At 48.2% G+C, this 13791-nt stretch overlaps 7 protein-coding genes across 7 annotated transcripts; 5 read left to right on the top strand and 2 right to left on the bottom strand.

Moving 5' to 3' along the window:
• Nucleotides 1-679: 679 nt before the first annotated feature.
• Nucleotides 680-2214, top strand: LY79DRAFT_560884 (iron/ascorbate family oxidoreductase). Its single transcript, XM_060558372.1, has 4 exons — nt 680-968; nt 1029-1181; nt 1233-1352; nt 1422-2214. Exons 1-4 carry the CDS (start codon nt 786-788, stop codon nt 1959-1961), a joined length of 996 nt encoding a protein of 331 aa, XP_060411625.1. The 5' UTR covers nt 680-785; the 3' UTR covers nt 1962-2214.
• Nucleotides 2215-2286: 72 nt separating this feature from the next.
• LY79DRAFT_560881 (major facilitator superfamily transporter) lies at nt 2287-3964 on the top strand (the record flags this gene model as incomplete). Its single annotated transcript, XM_060558371.1, has 3 exons — nt 2287-2512; nt 2573-3538; nt 3593-3964. 3 exons carry the CDS (start codon nt 2287-2289, stop codon nt 3784-3786), a joined length of 1386 nt encoding a protein of 461 aa, XP_060411624.1. The 3' UTR covers nt 3787-3964.
• Nucleotides 3965-4689: 725 nt separating this feature from the next.
• Nucleotides 4690-6071, top strand: LY79DRAFT_297692 (uncharacterized protein). Its single transcript, XM_060552264.1, has 2 exons — nt 4690-5811; nt 5885-6071. Exons 1-2 carry the CDS (start codon nt 4875-4877, stop codon nt 5935-5937), a joined length of 990 nt encoding a protein of 329 aa, XP_060411623.1. The 5' UTR covers nt 4690-4874; the 3' UTR covers nt 5938-6071.
• A 124-nt stretch (nt 6072-6195) lies between these two features.
• Nucleotides 6196-7972, bottom strand: LY79DRAFT_560876 (uncharacterized protein). The gene is made up of 6 exons (XM_060558370.1): nt 7827-7972; nt 7528-7757; nt 7207-7474; nt 7046-7151; nt 6614-6988; nt 6196-6558 (listed from the first exon to the last, which is right to left on the bottom strand). Exons 2-6 carry the CDS (start codon nt 7724-7726, stop codon nt 6223-6225), a joined length of 1284 nt encoding a protein of 427 aa, XP_060411622.1. The 5' UTR covers nt 7727-7757; nt 7827-7972; the 3' UTR covers nt 6196-6222.
• LY79DRAFT_520478 (uncharacterized protein) lies at nt 7790-8376 on the bottom strand (the record flags this gene model as incomplete). The annotated part of the gene is made up of 2 exons (XM_060555245.1): nt 7790-8098; nt 8173-8376. The coding sequence occupies 2 exons, from the start codon at nt 8374-8376 to the stop codon at nt 7790-7792; spliced, it is 513 nt and encodes a 170-aa protein (XP_060411621.1).
• Nucleotides 8377-9668: 1292 nt separating this feature from the next.
• Nucleotides 9669-10538, top strand: LY79DRAFT_560875 (uncharacterized protein). The gene has a single exon (XM_060558369.1). The coding sequence runs from the start codon at nt 9732-9734 to the stop codon at nt 10464-10466; it is 735 nt and encodes a 244-aa protein (XP_060411620.1). The 5' UTR covers nt 9669-9731; the 3' UTR covers nt 10467-10538.
• A 1366-nt stretch (nt 10539-11904) lies between these two features.
• Nucleotides 11905-13103, top strand: LY79DRAFT_520459 (kinase-like domain-containing protein; the record flags this gene model as incomplete). Its single annotated transcript, XM_060555241.1, has 3 exons — nt 11905-12149; nt 12208-12476; nt 12529-13103. The coding sequence occupies 3 exons, from the start codon at nt 11905-11907 to the stop codon at nt 13101-13103; spliced, it is 1089 nt and encodes a 362-aa protein (XP_060411619.1).
• Nucleotides 13104-13791: the final 688 nt, after the last annotated feature.

Raw genomic sequence — 13791 nt, 5'->3', positions numbered from 1 at the left:
TAAAGAGTATATCCTAAAAAAATAAAGTGATTTGATGAAGAATAGAAAATGTTGTGATAGTTTGAAGTTAGAGGTTATCTAGAAAGTCGGTGGCTGGGCGGCATTTTTGGGGTGGGCCATATGGGTGGGGGGGCCATAAGTGGGTGCTTTGACTTACATTAAAAATATACCGCCAGGATAGAACCTATTGGTTTCCACTAGAAGAGGGATTCTTGAAGGCCTAAGTCAAAGCACGGGAGTTATCCTTCTGTTAATCTACAAGACGTTGTGCTGCCTGCGCTTCCAGGGCCTGGTGGCGCTCTAGCTGCCTGTTGTCTGTTGGGTTGTAACATTTGACTTATTGGATCCGAGATGTTTCCGGGCCTGCTTTCATGTGGTGTCCGAAGGCAGCAAGGTTGTATTCGTTCCACAGCTTTCAACTCAGCCCCTATATACATTTACGGCCCTTTAGCCCTAATAGGTAGGTAGCTATGACAGTACCTAGTGTGTACTGAGAGATGCTTAATTTCTGCATAGCCATTGACTCTACTCACGGTTATTGGTCGATATTCCTGTCCGCGACAAGTCTGCTGTCCTGGAGCACTCAAAGGGATAGAAAAATATACCTTTACGACCATGCAATGCAATTACTGAGTTTCTCATAAGTCTCAAGGTCCAGATATATAATGTCCGCGGTGAACCGTCCTCAATACTGTCTTACACCCACTGATACCAGAGCACTTCGTTCAACTTCAACGCGGCAGCTTTTTATCAATTTTTCTCCGTCCCACATTTGATACTTCAATATGAAGCCTTCAAGCCACCCTATGCATGTGCCTACTCTTGATTGCAGCCACTTCCAGTTTCATAATGATGGACATGAGGCCGAATTTGCAGCCCAACTGATTGACAGTTTCAAGCGAACCGGGTTCGTCAAATTAAGAAACCACGGAATCCCCGATAACATGATTCAAGACCTCTTTCGCTGGGTAGGTCCACACATCACGCTTCGACTTGTTCCTACACGTGACTGATAAATAACAACCCAGATGCGCGAATTCTTCTCCCTTACGCCCGAAGATAAACAAGAGGCGCACCATCCGCCTAGCCGAAACACCCCCCAGCGGGGATGGTCCAAGTACGGCGACGAGTCGACGGGATATTTACAAGGTGCCAAGGGCGTGGAGCGCGCAGACGTCAAGGTATGGCTATCCCCTGTTATATGAGCCGCATATGAACATCTTGGCTTCTAGGAACATTTCGATGTTGGTGATGTTACCGATATTCTCTTCCCGACTCGCTGGCCAAATTCGTCACTGCCCGGATTTCAGCCATTTGTTGAATCATACTACACTGTCATATACACCTTTGCTGTAAGGATCATGGCTATCTTGGAGACAGGCTTTTCTCTTCCCAAAGGCGCCTTTACTAACTGCATCAAGCCTGATGCAAGTGATCTGCGTCTAGCTCACTACCCCCCTGTCCCGGCATCACTCATCACGCAGGGCAAGGCGGCACGGATTTGGCCTCACACAGACTTTGGTCTCATCACACCTCTCTTCCAGGATGGTGTGGGCGGCTTGGAGATCGAGAACCGAGCCAAATGCCAAAATCATCCAAATCTACAAGCTGACGGGAAGAACGACGATGAGCCAGACTTTCTGCCCGTTGAGCCTGAGCCAGGCAATATCATGATTCTTAACGTCAGCGATACACTCGAGCGCTGGACAAATGGTGAATTACCTGCAGGTGTGCATTGTGTAGTACTGCCCTCGACCTTCGATCAAGACGTCAACAGCAGCGGAGAAGCTGGGCTTCTTCCTGACCGTTACTCGACAGCATTTTTCTTCAAGGCGGCTCGAGGACAGGATGTAAGCCCTATGGATGTTTTTGTCACGGAGGAGAAAAAGGCCAAGTTTCCGCCAATGACGTCCGCCGAGTATCAGCGATTTAGGACGCAGACTATGTATTCTTACGACTAACTAGCCGGGAGTCATCATAGATGGAACGTAGCCAGAGAAGGAGACAGCTAAGTCCAAATCATCATCACCTGACTACCGAAGAAGCGAGTTACTTAATTCCGAAGCTACCACGTCGGTACTAATGTGTACGGCGAGGGGGTTGGTGAGGGGGAGCCAGGTCCTAGTCGATGCATTGCGTTGGTCTGACATGTAGGAACGTTGCGATATGATAAGCAGGGTCGGACGCTATTCCCAATCCGGTGCTGAGCGTCCGCGGCGTTATGAGTCAAATACCGTGCGTAGTCTTCCCCAGAACAAGAAATGTTTCTCTCCTTCATCATACTAAATGCGCCCTTCCCAACCAAAGATGTCCCGTTCTAGGAGCATTGCTTCGATCCAGGTTCTTCCAGTAGGCCAGAGTGGCTTTGGTCGTGGAAATGACACTGAGCTACTCACCCTGAATGCAGACTTGGAACCATCGAGGCCGTTGCCCTTGGCCGAGACCGGAGAAACAAGTGCCAAGGCATGGATAACCGTTGTTGGTGCTTTTCTCTTCCTCTTTCCTAGCTACGGTACGTCCTATCATACGATGCAGTTCCAGGCAAAATAAATGTCTGAATGTCTTTGTCCAGGTCTTATGCAATCTATTGGTACCATCCAATCTCATCTCGAGTTGAATCAATTGTCGTCTTACTCTTCACGAGACGTTGGTTGGATAGCAGGGACTTTTACGTCGCTGGCCATGTTTTTAGGCATCCAAATCGGGCCAATGTTTGACGCTTATGGGCCTCGAGTTCTGGGTCCAATTGGATGCATCATCTATATTCCCACGTTCTTTGTGCTGGCAGAATGCCGTGTATACTGGCACTTCATGCTGGTACTTGGAGTCTGGGGTGGGACGGGAGCTGCAATACTCTCCATGGTCGGGGTCGGAATAGTTGGCAAATGGTTTGTACGTCGACGTGGCCTTGCCATGGGTATCGCCCTCTGCGGCTCAAGTCTCGGCGGGGTTGTGCTGCCATTGACGCTTCGGAGCCTTCTGCCAAGTCTTGGATGGGCTTGGGCCATGAGAAGTCTAGCTTTTCTACTGGCGGCTGTGATGGTTGCAGGAGCTGCTTGTCTTCAGCAGTCGATGCCCGTCGTCGAAGCCGCTTCCGAAAACCGACGCCGCAAGAGAGTGGCGCTGAATTTCATGGCTCTCACAAGCGGCACCTTCACGTTTGTAACCATCGGGCTTTTTGCCCTTGAGTTTGCGGCATTCGGCGTCTTTTCTCTTCTCCCGACCTATGCGACTGCCGCCAACTTTCCTTCCGATACTGGCTTTGGCTTGGTTGCCGTCGCCAACGCCATGTCCACGGCAGGTCGCCTTTTGCCGGGATTAGCTGGTGATCACTTTGGCCACTTCAATATCCTGCTCGCCATGATTTTGGTTACTGCGATCTTTACTGGAGCCATATTAGTCCCGTTTGGTTCTAGCTCGTTGGGCGCGCTATATGCATTCTCCGCGCTCTGGGGCTTCGGCAGTGGATCATTTATTTCATTAACTCCAGTCTGCATGGGCAAGACATGCGAGAGTGAAGATTATGGAAGATATTTTGGTTTGTTGCCCTACTAGCGTTGATGAGTTTCGTGAATCGCTAATTTGTGAGCAGGGACAATGTACTTCTTTGTCAGTTTCTCGTTGTTGATTGCTAGTCCATTGGGAGGAGAGATGCTACAAAACTTTGGCACGCGCGCATTAGCATGCCTGTACATGTCAGTTGTTGTAGCGGGTGGCATTGCTTTTCTTCTAGCACGACAGCTACTCTATGGGAAGAGAGGACTGGGGATTAGAGAAAAGATTTAATACAATTGAGACTTTATATCCCTACGACCCTGCGCATCGCCCATGTTATTAGGCCAGGCTTGCCTCTTTGACAATCTCTACAGGCTTTCTTATGTAGTACAGAAACAAGTAGACTGGATTGTCGTAATCAATTCCGTCTTGTTCCGCTTCAACCCTGATCCACACAATCCGCGGCCTAGATCAAATGGAGCGAAAAGGGCATTTTCACAAAGACAACTAGAAACTAGCATGATCGTATAGAGCTGAACAGTATGCCAAGAGCTGAGCACGTCGCAAATAGCCAGAGGTATTTTGTTGTTTGTAAGCGTGACAGCACTTCAGAAGATACACATAGTGAGGATCGAGAAGTGGTGTGTATCTGTGGCTTGCTGAGCTGGACTTGGGGTGATTGCTTATGTTCGTAAAATCAGGCCATGGCGGGAGCCTAGAGATAAGGATGTCTCGCAGAGCTACAAGTGCAATTATCTCGAGCCAATTTGAGACGAAAACAGTTTTTCTTGTAGAGCACTTTTCTGCTGCTGGATGTGTTCATGTCTAGTCGCATACCAGGATACAGAGCTGAATCGCAAGATAGACATACTAGCCAAGAGCGTGTGAGACAAAAGTATTCCACCTAGAACTCCACCCTAGAAAAAAAAACCCGCATTACTACCTGTAATAAAGCTAAACCGTGGCTAATAAATTTGCAGCTGGTTTGCTTGTGGTGAAGCACGACCATATATAGGCTCTATTATAGCCCGTTGCTCTTGGACAGTCAGAGCCGGATCGTACATTGTTGATACCCATCCAGAACGACCCAGTTATTAGAGAAAAATACTTCCACAAAATGGCATTTAATTCTTCTCCTTTGACTCAGCTTCACCGTGACCTCGCATACGTCAATCTTGAGAGGCTGGCTCTACACGAACTTCCAGAGGCACCGTTACAGGACCCCGAACTCATCTCTATCCCAGAGAGGTGTGACGTTGTGTTCAACCTCCTGAAAAAAATGGAGCGTTCAGAACAAAAACAGCATCGACGCGTCCATTGCCAACCAGGCTTTCGGTGGGAAAGCTGCCATCTCTTGGCCACGGGCTTTCTTCCCTTTCATGGAGAGCATGGCCATGTACCTACGAGATTACAGCAAGCTCCGAAAAGCCTGGAAGAACTACTCCGACTTGAAGGCCAAGGGGCCATTGAAGAATGACGACCTTCAAGCTTGTATTAGCCAGTACTATGCTGCGTACAGCCCCATCCGGGAACTCGCACAATCGTGGGGCATGGACTTCGTCGTCCTCTGTGACCTGCTACATTCCGCTCCCGACGGAAACGTTGCTTGGGACGGCCCTTACTGCGGTGCCTTCTTCTCGACCGACACCCAGAAAGACAAGCCTTTTGTCGGAGTGGCGTTCAAGGGCACCAATCCCCTGAACCTGCGCGACATCGAAGTGGACTACAACTATCAGCTCACGGATTCCGGGAGATACCTCGGCGGCACGCGCGTGTCTCTCGGCGTCTTCACTGCTCTTTTCGACAGGTTCGAGAGCATCGAAGAGACTGCCTACGACTTTATCACGGGGGCGCTCGGAGATTGTGTGATGAAAATGGCTAAAGCGCCCGGCAGCGCTGTCAGGGCTCATGTCACGGGTCACTCACTTGGGGGCTCGTACTCGTCCTTCTATTACACCCAGCAACTGCAAGATCGTGGGATACCGGGCGTGCAGATGGTTATGGGAGACGAGTACACGTTCGGTGCTCCTCGCGTCGGAGGCCAGTCGTGGGCAACTCACAACAACAATGTTGTCTCCGAGTCGGAGGGGCAATCCTGGAGGGTCGTGAACAGCCAGGACCTGGTGCCGCAGGTTCCGCCGACGAGCTTAAGACCAACAGAGCTGGAGTTCTGCCATATCGACAACGGTCGGAAGATATTTGGAAACCAGCTTCCGGAGCCTATCAAAAGCGAGATTGGGGGGGGGCCACCGCCGGTTGTCAACTTTAAAAACCCGTCTGCGCTCGTTCGGGCCGTCTACGGTTCAACATACCACCGTAAGTTTCCACACAAGTGTCTTTGGCACAAAGATGACGACGGAAGGAGAAGACTGACCCATGTGAAATGAAGTACCGTGGTCTTACTATAAAGCAATGCTTTACGCCATCGACAACACAAAGTAACTACCGTGTCACGGCTACGAGGCGGTTCTACGTCCGGCTGAATGCCCGCGGCTTGCACCAGCCCACCAGGGCGCCTTCATCGTGAGGAGGCGGAGGCCGATATGTAGCCAGTAACCCAGAGATACTGGAGATGATCAAAACCTTGGGTGTCTTTAGGCTTAACACTTAAAACCTTAAAATAAACCTAGAATTAAGTCTATCAAAGGCTATATCTATTTATAATGTACAAACCGGCTTCATTATATTCTCGGCAAGGTTCTATTTATAATGTACAAACCGGCTTCATTATATTCTCGGCAAGGTTTTAATATATACCATGTCTCTATTAAGAGTATAGATGGCCCGTTGAACAGCTCCCCAGTTACTCGGAGGAGCTGGCGACGCAGCAGCAGCCCTATACTCACGCTCAATATAAGCAATAGACTTGGTCACCCAGCCCCTGGCAGTGTCAGTCATAGTATTCCACCAGTCTGGATCGAATTCATCCCAGATTTCGTCGAAAAATATCAACATTGGAATTTGGGTTGAAATTTCGACGCTTGTCTCTCTTAACCGCCGACGAGTTTCTTGGATTCGCGGCAAGACTTCTGGGTCATGTATGTACTGAAAGGTTCCAATCGTCTGTTTTTCTCAGGTTAATATGATACAATAAAACATAGCAACTTAAATTACTTACCTCACGGATGAATAGGAGGAACTTTTCCTCTCCTTTGCCAGTACGAATCGATTCTGCCACAAACTTCTGCAATCTATCTTTACTTAGAGGGTCGATGCCTTCGAACACCCTGCGCTTTACAGAGTTGAGTGAACGTGTAACGAGGAAAAGGCTTCGCCGATTTGTGTAAGAGCCAATGGCTTCAAACATGGCAGCCGAGGGATTCCTCGTTGCTCTGCTAGTATTCGTGGCTCTGTACGGAGTGGAGAGCCCATTTGGGTTGTTGAAGTATTCATTCATATGTTTCTTGCCAATGTATCCAGTTGTCGTCAGTCTCCGTTTCGAAGGGAGATTTCCTGTTACGGCCGTACTCGTAAAACTCTTAATGTATTGAATCTAAGTAAAGTCAGTTATCCCTGCCTAGTTCCATTAGTGCTTGTCTTTGTATCTCACCTCAACTCCATGCTCTGTGGCCCATTTTGCCTGTTTCTCAGGCTTGGTGATGGTGTTGGGATCAATCTTCTTCAGCTTTGTGACGCGACAGTTTGGGTCCGAAATTCTGGTAGACCTTTGGTGAGCAGTAGCAAAACAATGGACACAAAACGCTCTCTTACGTGAAAGCTCTACTAAGCACCTGGTTCCCATCGATACCGTCGAAAAGGAAGCTAGAACCTGGGTATCCTCTAGGTCGAATTATCACTCCGCTAGCGTTCATAGAGGGCCGAGAGGCTTGTTTGCTGAAGTCATCGTCATTATCCGGCCCGTCGGCCCAAGGATCAAGATCGCAAAGGCCTTTGTCGTAGTCGCAGAGGCTTGCAGAACAGGTATTAAACTCAAGCGTCCCCATTTCTGGAGTACAGCAAAGAGACTTCTCGCGACCGACTAGCAGTTGTATTAGTTCAATTCTCTCCCATAAACCTTCTTCGAATACTCACATCTGCAACCATAGCCATCGCCAACTGAATTCCGTGCCGCAGTGACTTCATTCGGGTTGCATATATTGTCGTCACAGTGTCCTTGTCCAACCCAGTGACAATTCGACAATGGTCTTTTACCATCTTTACAACAATATCGCACTCCCCAAGAGAAGGCCTGGTGCGGACATCTGTTGTATATGTCATTGGAGTAAGCCATTTCAGTCTCATCAGCGTTACAGGAACCCTCGCTATAGTTGCTGTTAGCTCATTTTTACCGTCCTTAGATATCAGCAGTGAGCATGAGAACCATAACATACCAGCCTGTCCATCGACATCCAGACGTAAGCCCGTCCCACTCCGGTAATGGACAAGTGAAATACTTATAGCCTGTAGAACATTGGCTTTGGTCGGACTCGGTTGGACCTCCGCCGTTACCGGACTTGAATAAGACAACCTCGCCTTCAGAACCAGCGCCGTTGCAATTTCGACCGGCACCGCGCCATATGCATTTCTTCTTGTTACCCTGAGCGTCAACTCCGAACCGCTCAACAGTATCACTATTGCAACAAATTCTTTTCCCAAAGCTACCCTTTAGAGACTGTTAGCTCAAGATCTGGTAATGTCCAACTTGAATATTGTTGCGCAATTGATCTCTGTACTCACCCCGTCGCAATTATCTTTGGTCCAACCAACATAGGTATAACCTGGCTTGCAATGTTGTTGGTGAAGGTCTTTGCACTCCTGATCGCGGTAACAGTCAAGAAGGTTGTTGACGTCGAGTCCGTTGTGTTGGTTGTCAAGTGAAGAGACCAAGGCAGGGCCCCAAATCACGCCCCCGATGCAAACAAGAAGGTCAAACCTGCGCATATTGACAAGGAAGGATCCCGTTTGAGGTTCTTGGTGGGATAGATGGTAAGGTAGAAGAAATTGGTTTGATTCTGGGCAACATCGCTCGGGGCTCTATAACTGTTTGGAGAGGAACCCTGATCGGCTTGTTGATAGTTCCATGGTTCAGGTCTAGCTAGTAATTGTGGCGAGTGGGCTTCAAATGCTTAAGCTGTAATATGATTAACGGCACATGATGCTTTGCCTTTCATATATCGCTGGTTCAATGAATCTTTAGGTTTGCTGCGCACCTGGATGAGATTTATACATAAACTTTGGCGCTTGGCTTCTTACTGTGTTCGAACTAAGATTTTGGTGGTTCAAGCTTTCTTGCGGCTTTGCTAGATCGTGCATTAAAACCAACGCATTATGTGACTTCCTCAGGTGTTCAGTTGAGACATATCTTACCGCCATTCAGAGTGTGTTATAATAATACTGCTTATGAGGCGTAGGGCCTTATATCGCGATTGTGAACATCTGCTGTACGATTTTCACTTCCTCAATCGCGCCATACCGTTCTTGATTGGCTCTCAGGGAGGTGTAAAGTCATTGAGAGTTCAGATATGGGTCAGGTCACTGAGATGAACTAGTAAACTTTCTGCCTCTCATCCATGGACGCAAAAAACAACTAAGAACACCCTGAGGGCTTTTTTTGTGATTAGAGCTTGGATCGAAGTACCTTGTGACCGTAACTTTCGATATATGTGTGGGCTGTAAACCTATGCGACTACACCCGCAGTTTGACTTTGAGTACCGTGAGGCTCTAGGTGGGTCTTTGGTGTTCCCACCAAGCCATTGCCGCTCAAGGTTTACTCTGTTAACGTGATTGCCTAAAGTAAAAAGGCAGACTTTTTGCTTTACGGATTTTCATATTCAGTTTGCCTGTTGTGACTATTGTTGGTTTCAATGAAGCTATCATTGGTACGTCGAACCACAGCCCATCGACAATGCCTCAAGGTTGCGGCCCATCCTCTGGTCAGACGTTACCCCGTCAGAGAAAAAAACTCTGCTAAGGGAACCACGATTTTCAGTCTTGTGTTTCGGTGGTCGGCGAATCTCAGGGTGCTTCAACCTTAGACCAACCGGTGTAAGGTAAAAGTTTAACTAAGGGTGACTTTGGTGGAGAGTGTATGGCGAGGGTTTTTGATTAGGTTCTTTGAGAATTGGTGCTTGAGGATTGCCACTTCGTTCCACTAACAAATGTTGCCAATTTAGAAACCACAAGGCCTATGAATAAGAGGTCTGTTTGCCCTCAAGTGGTTATCCAAATGTGTCACACTACTAGCAACATCTACCGCATTTTCTTCTTCATCACACTTTTCACTACGTTGCACACCATGGAAGACCTATCACCGGATCCTTACGTTTCAAATTCATTTAAGGAAGCCAGAGACCACTTAAAGACGCTTCAACCAGAGAGCTTTTATCGCTGGGGGTTTAACCTCTACCGTACAACTTATGACAATCAACCTCTCTGGGACCGATATGTTTCAAATCTCAACCACCAAATCAACGATACTTTCTCCTATCAGTCAGAAGCTGATCGCCAAACATTACAAGCAATCTTTCGCTTGAATATCATTGAGGGGCCGGATTTGGAAGGTGCTTCAATTCTAGAAGTAAGGGATAGGTTTACCTCATGGGTTTCCACCCTTCCTAGCGAGGCCGATCTTCAACGCGATCTTCCCCACGTTAATGATCGTGACCACGTCCTCTTTACCTATCCGTTATACGTGGATGCCGAGTGTCTACAGTCACTTCAAGATAAAGAAGACGCAACTTCTATGGGGGCTGAAGAGACGCCAACCGTTTTCATTAAAGCTATCGATGGTAGTCTCGAATATCCATCTTCAGAGGATGAGTGGGATGATGCGGCTGATGAGTTTGAAGAAGAAAACGGTAGCGACGATGACGGAGACAGCGAGGAGGAAAAGAAATGGATGTATGTGAGCTGTGAGGATATACTCAACTACTGGGAACCCATGTCGCTCGGATTTAACTGGGAAATACAGTACGGACTCTGCAGGTGGCCACAGAAGCGACCGTGGCAAGAAGGCATTGCATACATGTAGACCTGCGTATGGAATGACTTGATTAGTGTTTCTGCTATTTTGGTTTAGTTATCAAGTAAAAAAGTGTTGAACAGACAGCGATGTCCATGCCCGCCGACAAGTTTCTACTCGCCGTCACGAACCCGCTCAACGCGCCGCACCCGCCCTCCGACGCGGCCACCAGCTCTCAGAACTCCGTCTTTGTCTTGCAGCAGACCATGGGTACAGAGTCCGCCTCGAACATGGACGTGCTGAACATCGCGTCAAGTCCTTCAAGCATCCTGACCCGATGTCGCCGGATCCAGCGGGAGTAGAGCTATCGAGTGAGAGAGCGAGAGTGGGGAGTATCGCTGCGGCCTCCACTACTTCTACACGTCGTTGATGGGCAATCTGTGGAGCCCGTAGCCAGGTAACACAGCCATCTCGCCGGGCTTTTGCTCCGCGCTCATGCTGTGAAATGCGCGCATCTAGATGACGCAACAGTCAGACGACACGGTGTATAGGCTTGGACTGAACAGCTCTCTCTCCGAGAGCTTGTAGGTGATGCATATTAACCGAACGGTGAGGTACTGGGGCCAGAAGGCGGACCACTCGGGGAACCATTCTGGTGCGTTCACTGTGTTGGAAATGATCCGGATAATGCGTACAAGGGGTCGCTGAATGCTGCGGCTGATTCTGTTCAAGAAGATGAGTTATAGGGGCAGCTTGTATTAGCCTCTGGAATCATGAGACGCAGTGCGTTGGCTGGCCACAGCGGGTGGTGCTTTAGTTCTCACATAGTTTCAGACAGCGTTCACCGTGTGATACTGGAGGTGATGTAAGCCTTGGGTATCCTAATTCATTTTATACATGTATAGTCTGTGATTATTGTGCACTAGTGTCAAAGGTCACACAGTCAGTAGGGTAGACCCTGGGTAGTAGATAGCATAGATAGTAAGATGCACCCACAAGCATGTGAAAATACACGTGCCTATTGGGTATATAACCATCCTACTAGACCTTTCCCCAAGAGGGGGTCGACTATAAAGATATCTACATACCTACTGCTATTATTGCCTTTGCTATTTGTTCAGCTCCTTGTCATTGCGTGCCTTGCTTCATTGCTCTGCTGTTACGCTTCACCTTTGCACTACGTCACTTCACATCACTATTGCAGCCGAGCTCCTCCTCCTGTTAGATCTGCAACGGCTGGTAGGAAGGCTGTGTTAACTAGGGTAGAGGAAGAACTACTAGCTAGAGATTAGTGTGTATATATACTTAATAACTATAAATAACCCTCTGCCCCAGATAAGCGCGCGCCTGATGTCCGTGCGCATGTTTCCGCGCTGCTGAAACCTGCGGACTTCTCCCCTCTTATCACTTCATTCCTCAGCATCACAAAGAGCACAGCCTCCGAAGTGCAGGCCACATACTTTGCGACCTCAAAAACGACCTCGCGTAGGATAACTTCATCACTCAGATGGCGTCAAAGACAGCAATCAACTTGCAAAGATTGCTTTCGCCTCGACGGTCCTGTCACAGTAAAGTTGAACTTCCATCAAGCGTCCGACTTTGCCACCATCCAAGCCGCCACATCGTGTCATTGTCGAAGACCGAGCCTTTCCCAGTCGGGTCAGTGCTTCAAGGCCGCTCAGGTAAGAGATATGGCATCCGAGAGATTCTTTCTGAGCAACGAGACCCGCTACTCTGTGTTTACAAAGCAAGGTGCGTATATTCAAATAATAAACTTTGGATAGCGCAAATAGCTAAACTTTGCATTAAGTGCCGGCGCGGAAAATTTCGTCCTCAAAAACATGATACCGGGCGAGTTTGAATACCAGCAAGATTTACAAAGCTCTTTAGCTCCATGCCCCAGCCTGCGGACACCAATCGACACTATTCCTGCGTTCGAGCTACTCGTCTACCCTTTTCTCGCTGGCCACCTCTTGCAAATAAGCCAGAAGGCTCTTTCAAAAGCAACAAGAAAGTCTATCCTCAAAAACGCTCTCAATGGGCTTGTTGTGCTTCATGAAAAAGGAATCATTCACACTGGTTAGTTATCTAGGGTGACTGACAGTAAAGTTACTGAATCTGACAAACTTAGACATCAAGCCTAACAACATTCTTATCGACTACGAAGACTCTACAAGGGACGACATTAAGATCTACAGTGTTCAGATTTCCGATTTAGAGGATGCCGTAGTTCTTCCTCCCGGCAAGAATCTGAAAGGCTGTCTTTGTGGGAACCAATTGTGGCGAAGCCCGGAGTCTTGGGCCCGAGCCCGGCAGAACACACCATCTGACGTCTTTTCCTTTGGGGTGCTAACCATCTACGTAATGCTCAATGACATGGTCTTTCGTGTCAGCGATGACGAGCTAAGCAGTAAGGACGCCTGGCGGCACATACTCCGAAGACATATATCGTACTTTGGAGACGAGACCGGCTTCAAGGGTCTACTTCAGCATATCGGCGAGGACAATCCGTTTTTCCAGCGACTTATCGACCTCGCAGCTGATTTTGATGCAGACAGGCCGAGGAAGCCGTTTGCGATGTGGCATTATGTGGATGCGGAGCTCAGGGATTTGATTAGCAAGATGACGAATTTGGATCCAGCAAGAAGGATTACTGCACGCGAGGCACTGGAGCATTCTTGGTTTCAACAAGCAGATTTGCAGTAGAAAAGATTTTGAAAGTTGATACACCTCACAAGTTAATGCGTCCTGGCTACCCTATCTTCCGGGTAACGTTTCAAAAGTGAACACGTAAGGATGGTTACACAGTGAACCAATCTGCCAGCATGACCAATTAGGCAGACAACGTTTATTGAGGTCCTTGGCACTGCCATAACACGCTGATGGAGGAAGATGAAGGGCTCTCCTGCGCACACATACCCGTTCTGAATGCCTTTGCCGATCATGTACCAGAAGAATTGGATGGCGACTGCGGTAGGGCTCCCAATAGGCTCACAGGTAACGGGTAACCGTGAAAATAACTAAGCAAACCTGCTACACAGGTCTTTGACCAATTGGAGGCCTGAATTAGGTTTAAGCTGTCTTTGATTTCATGATTTGACTACAATGCAATCTCCGGGCCAACCCTCAGCATACAACGCCTCTTGTTCAGCATTATCTCTCTTGACTCGTTTCCATATGTCTCCTATGCCTCTCCTGTTGTTCAGAAGAGGTTCCTCTCCTTCTTCTATGACGACAAGCTCATCAACCCGTTCCTGTTTAGCTCTGTCCCAATCCAGATATTAAGCCATTATCTCCTCCTTAAGCTAATCTCTTGACCCCTTTGAAGTAGTGCAGCGTCTAGTCATCTGCTTGTAGTCAAGACACCACTCATAGCACTTCTTTCCATAACGCA

The sequence above is a fragment of the Colletotrichum navitas genome (genome assembly GCF_030913465.1).
Source record: "Colletotrichum navitas strain CBS 125086 chromosome Unknown LY79scaffold_53, whole genome shotgun sequence".
Classification (NCBI taxonomy): domain Eukaryota; kingdom Fungi; phylum Ascomycota; class Sordariomycetes; order Glomerellales; family Glomerellaceae; genus Colletotrichum; species Colletotrichum navitas.
The sequence above is the reverse complement of the archived record's forward strand: the minus strand, read 5'-3'. Positions and strand labels throughout refer to the sequence as shown.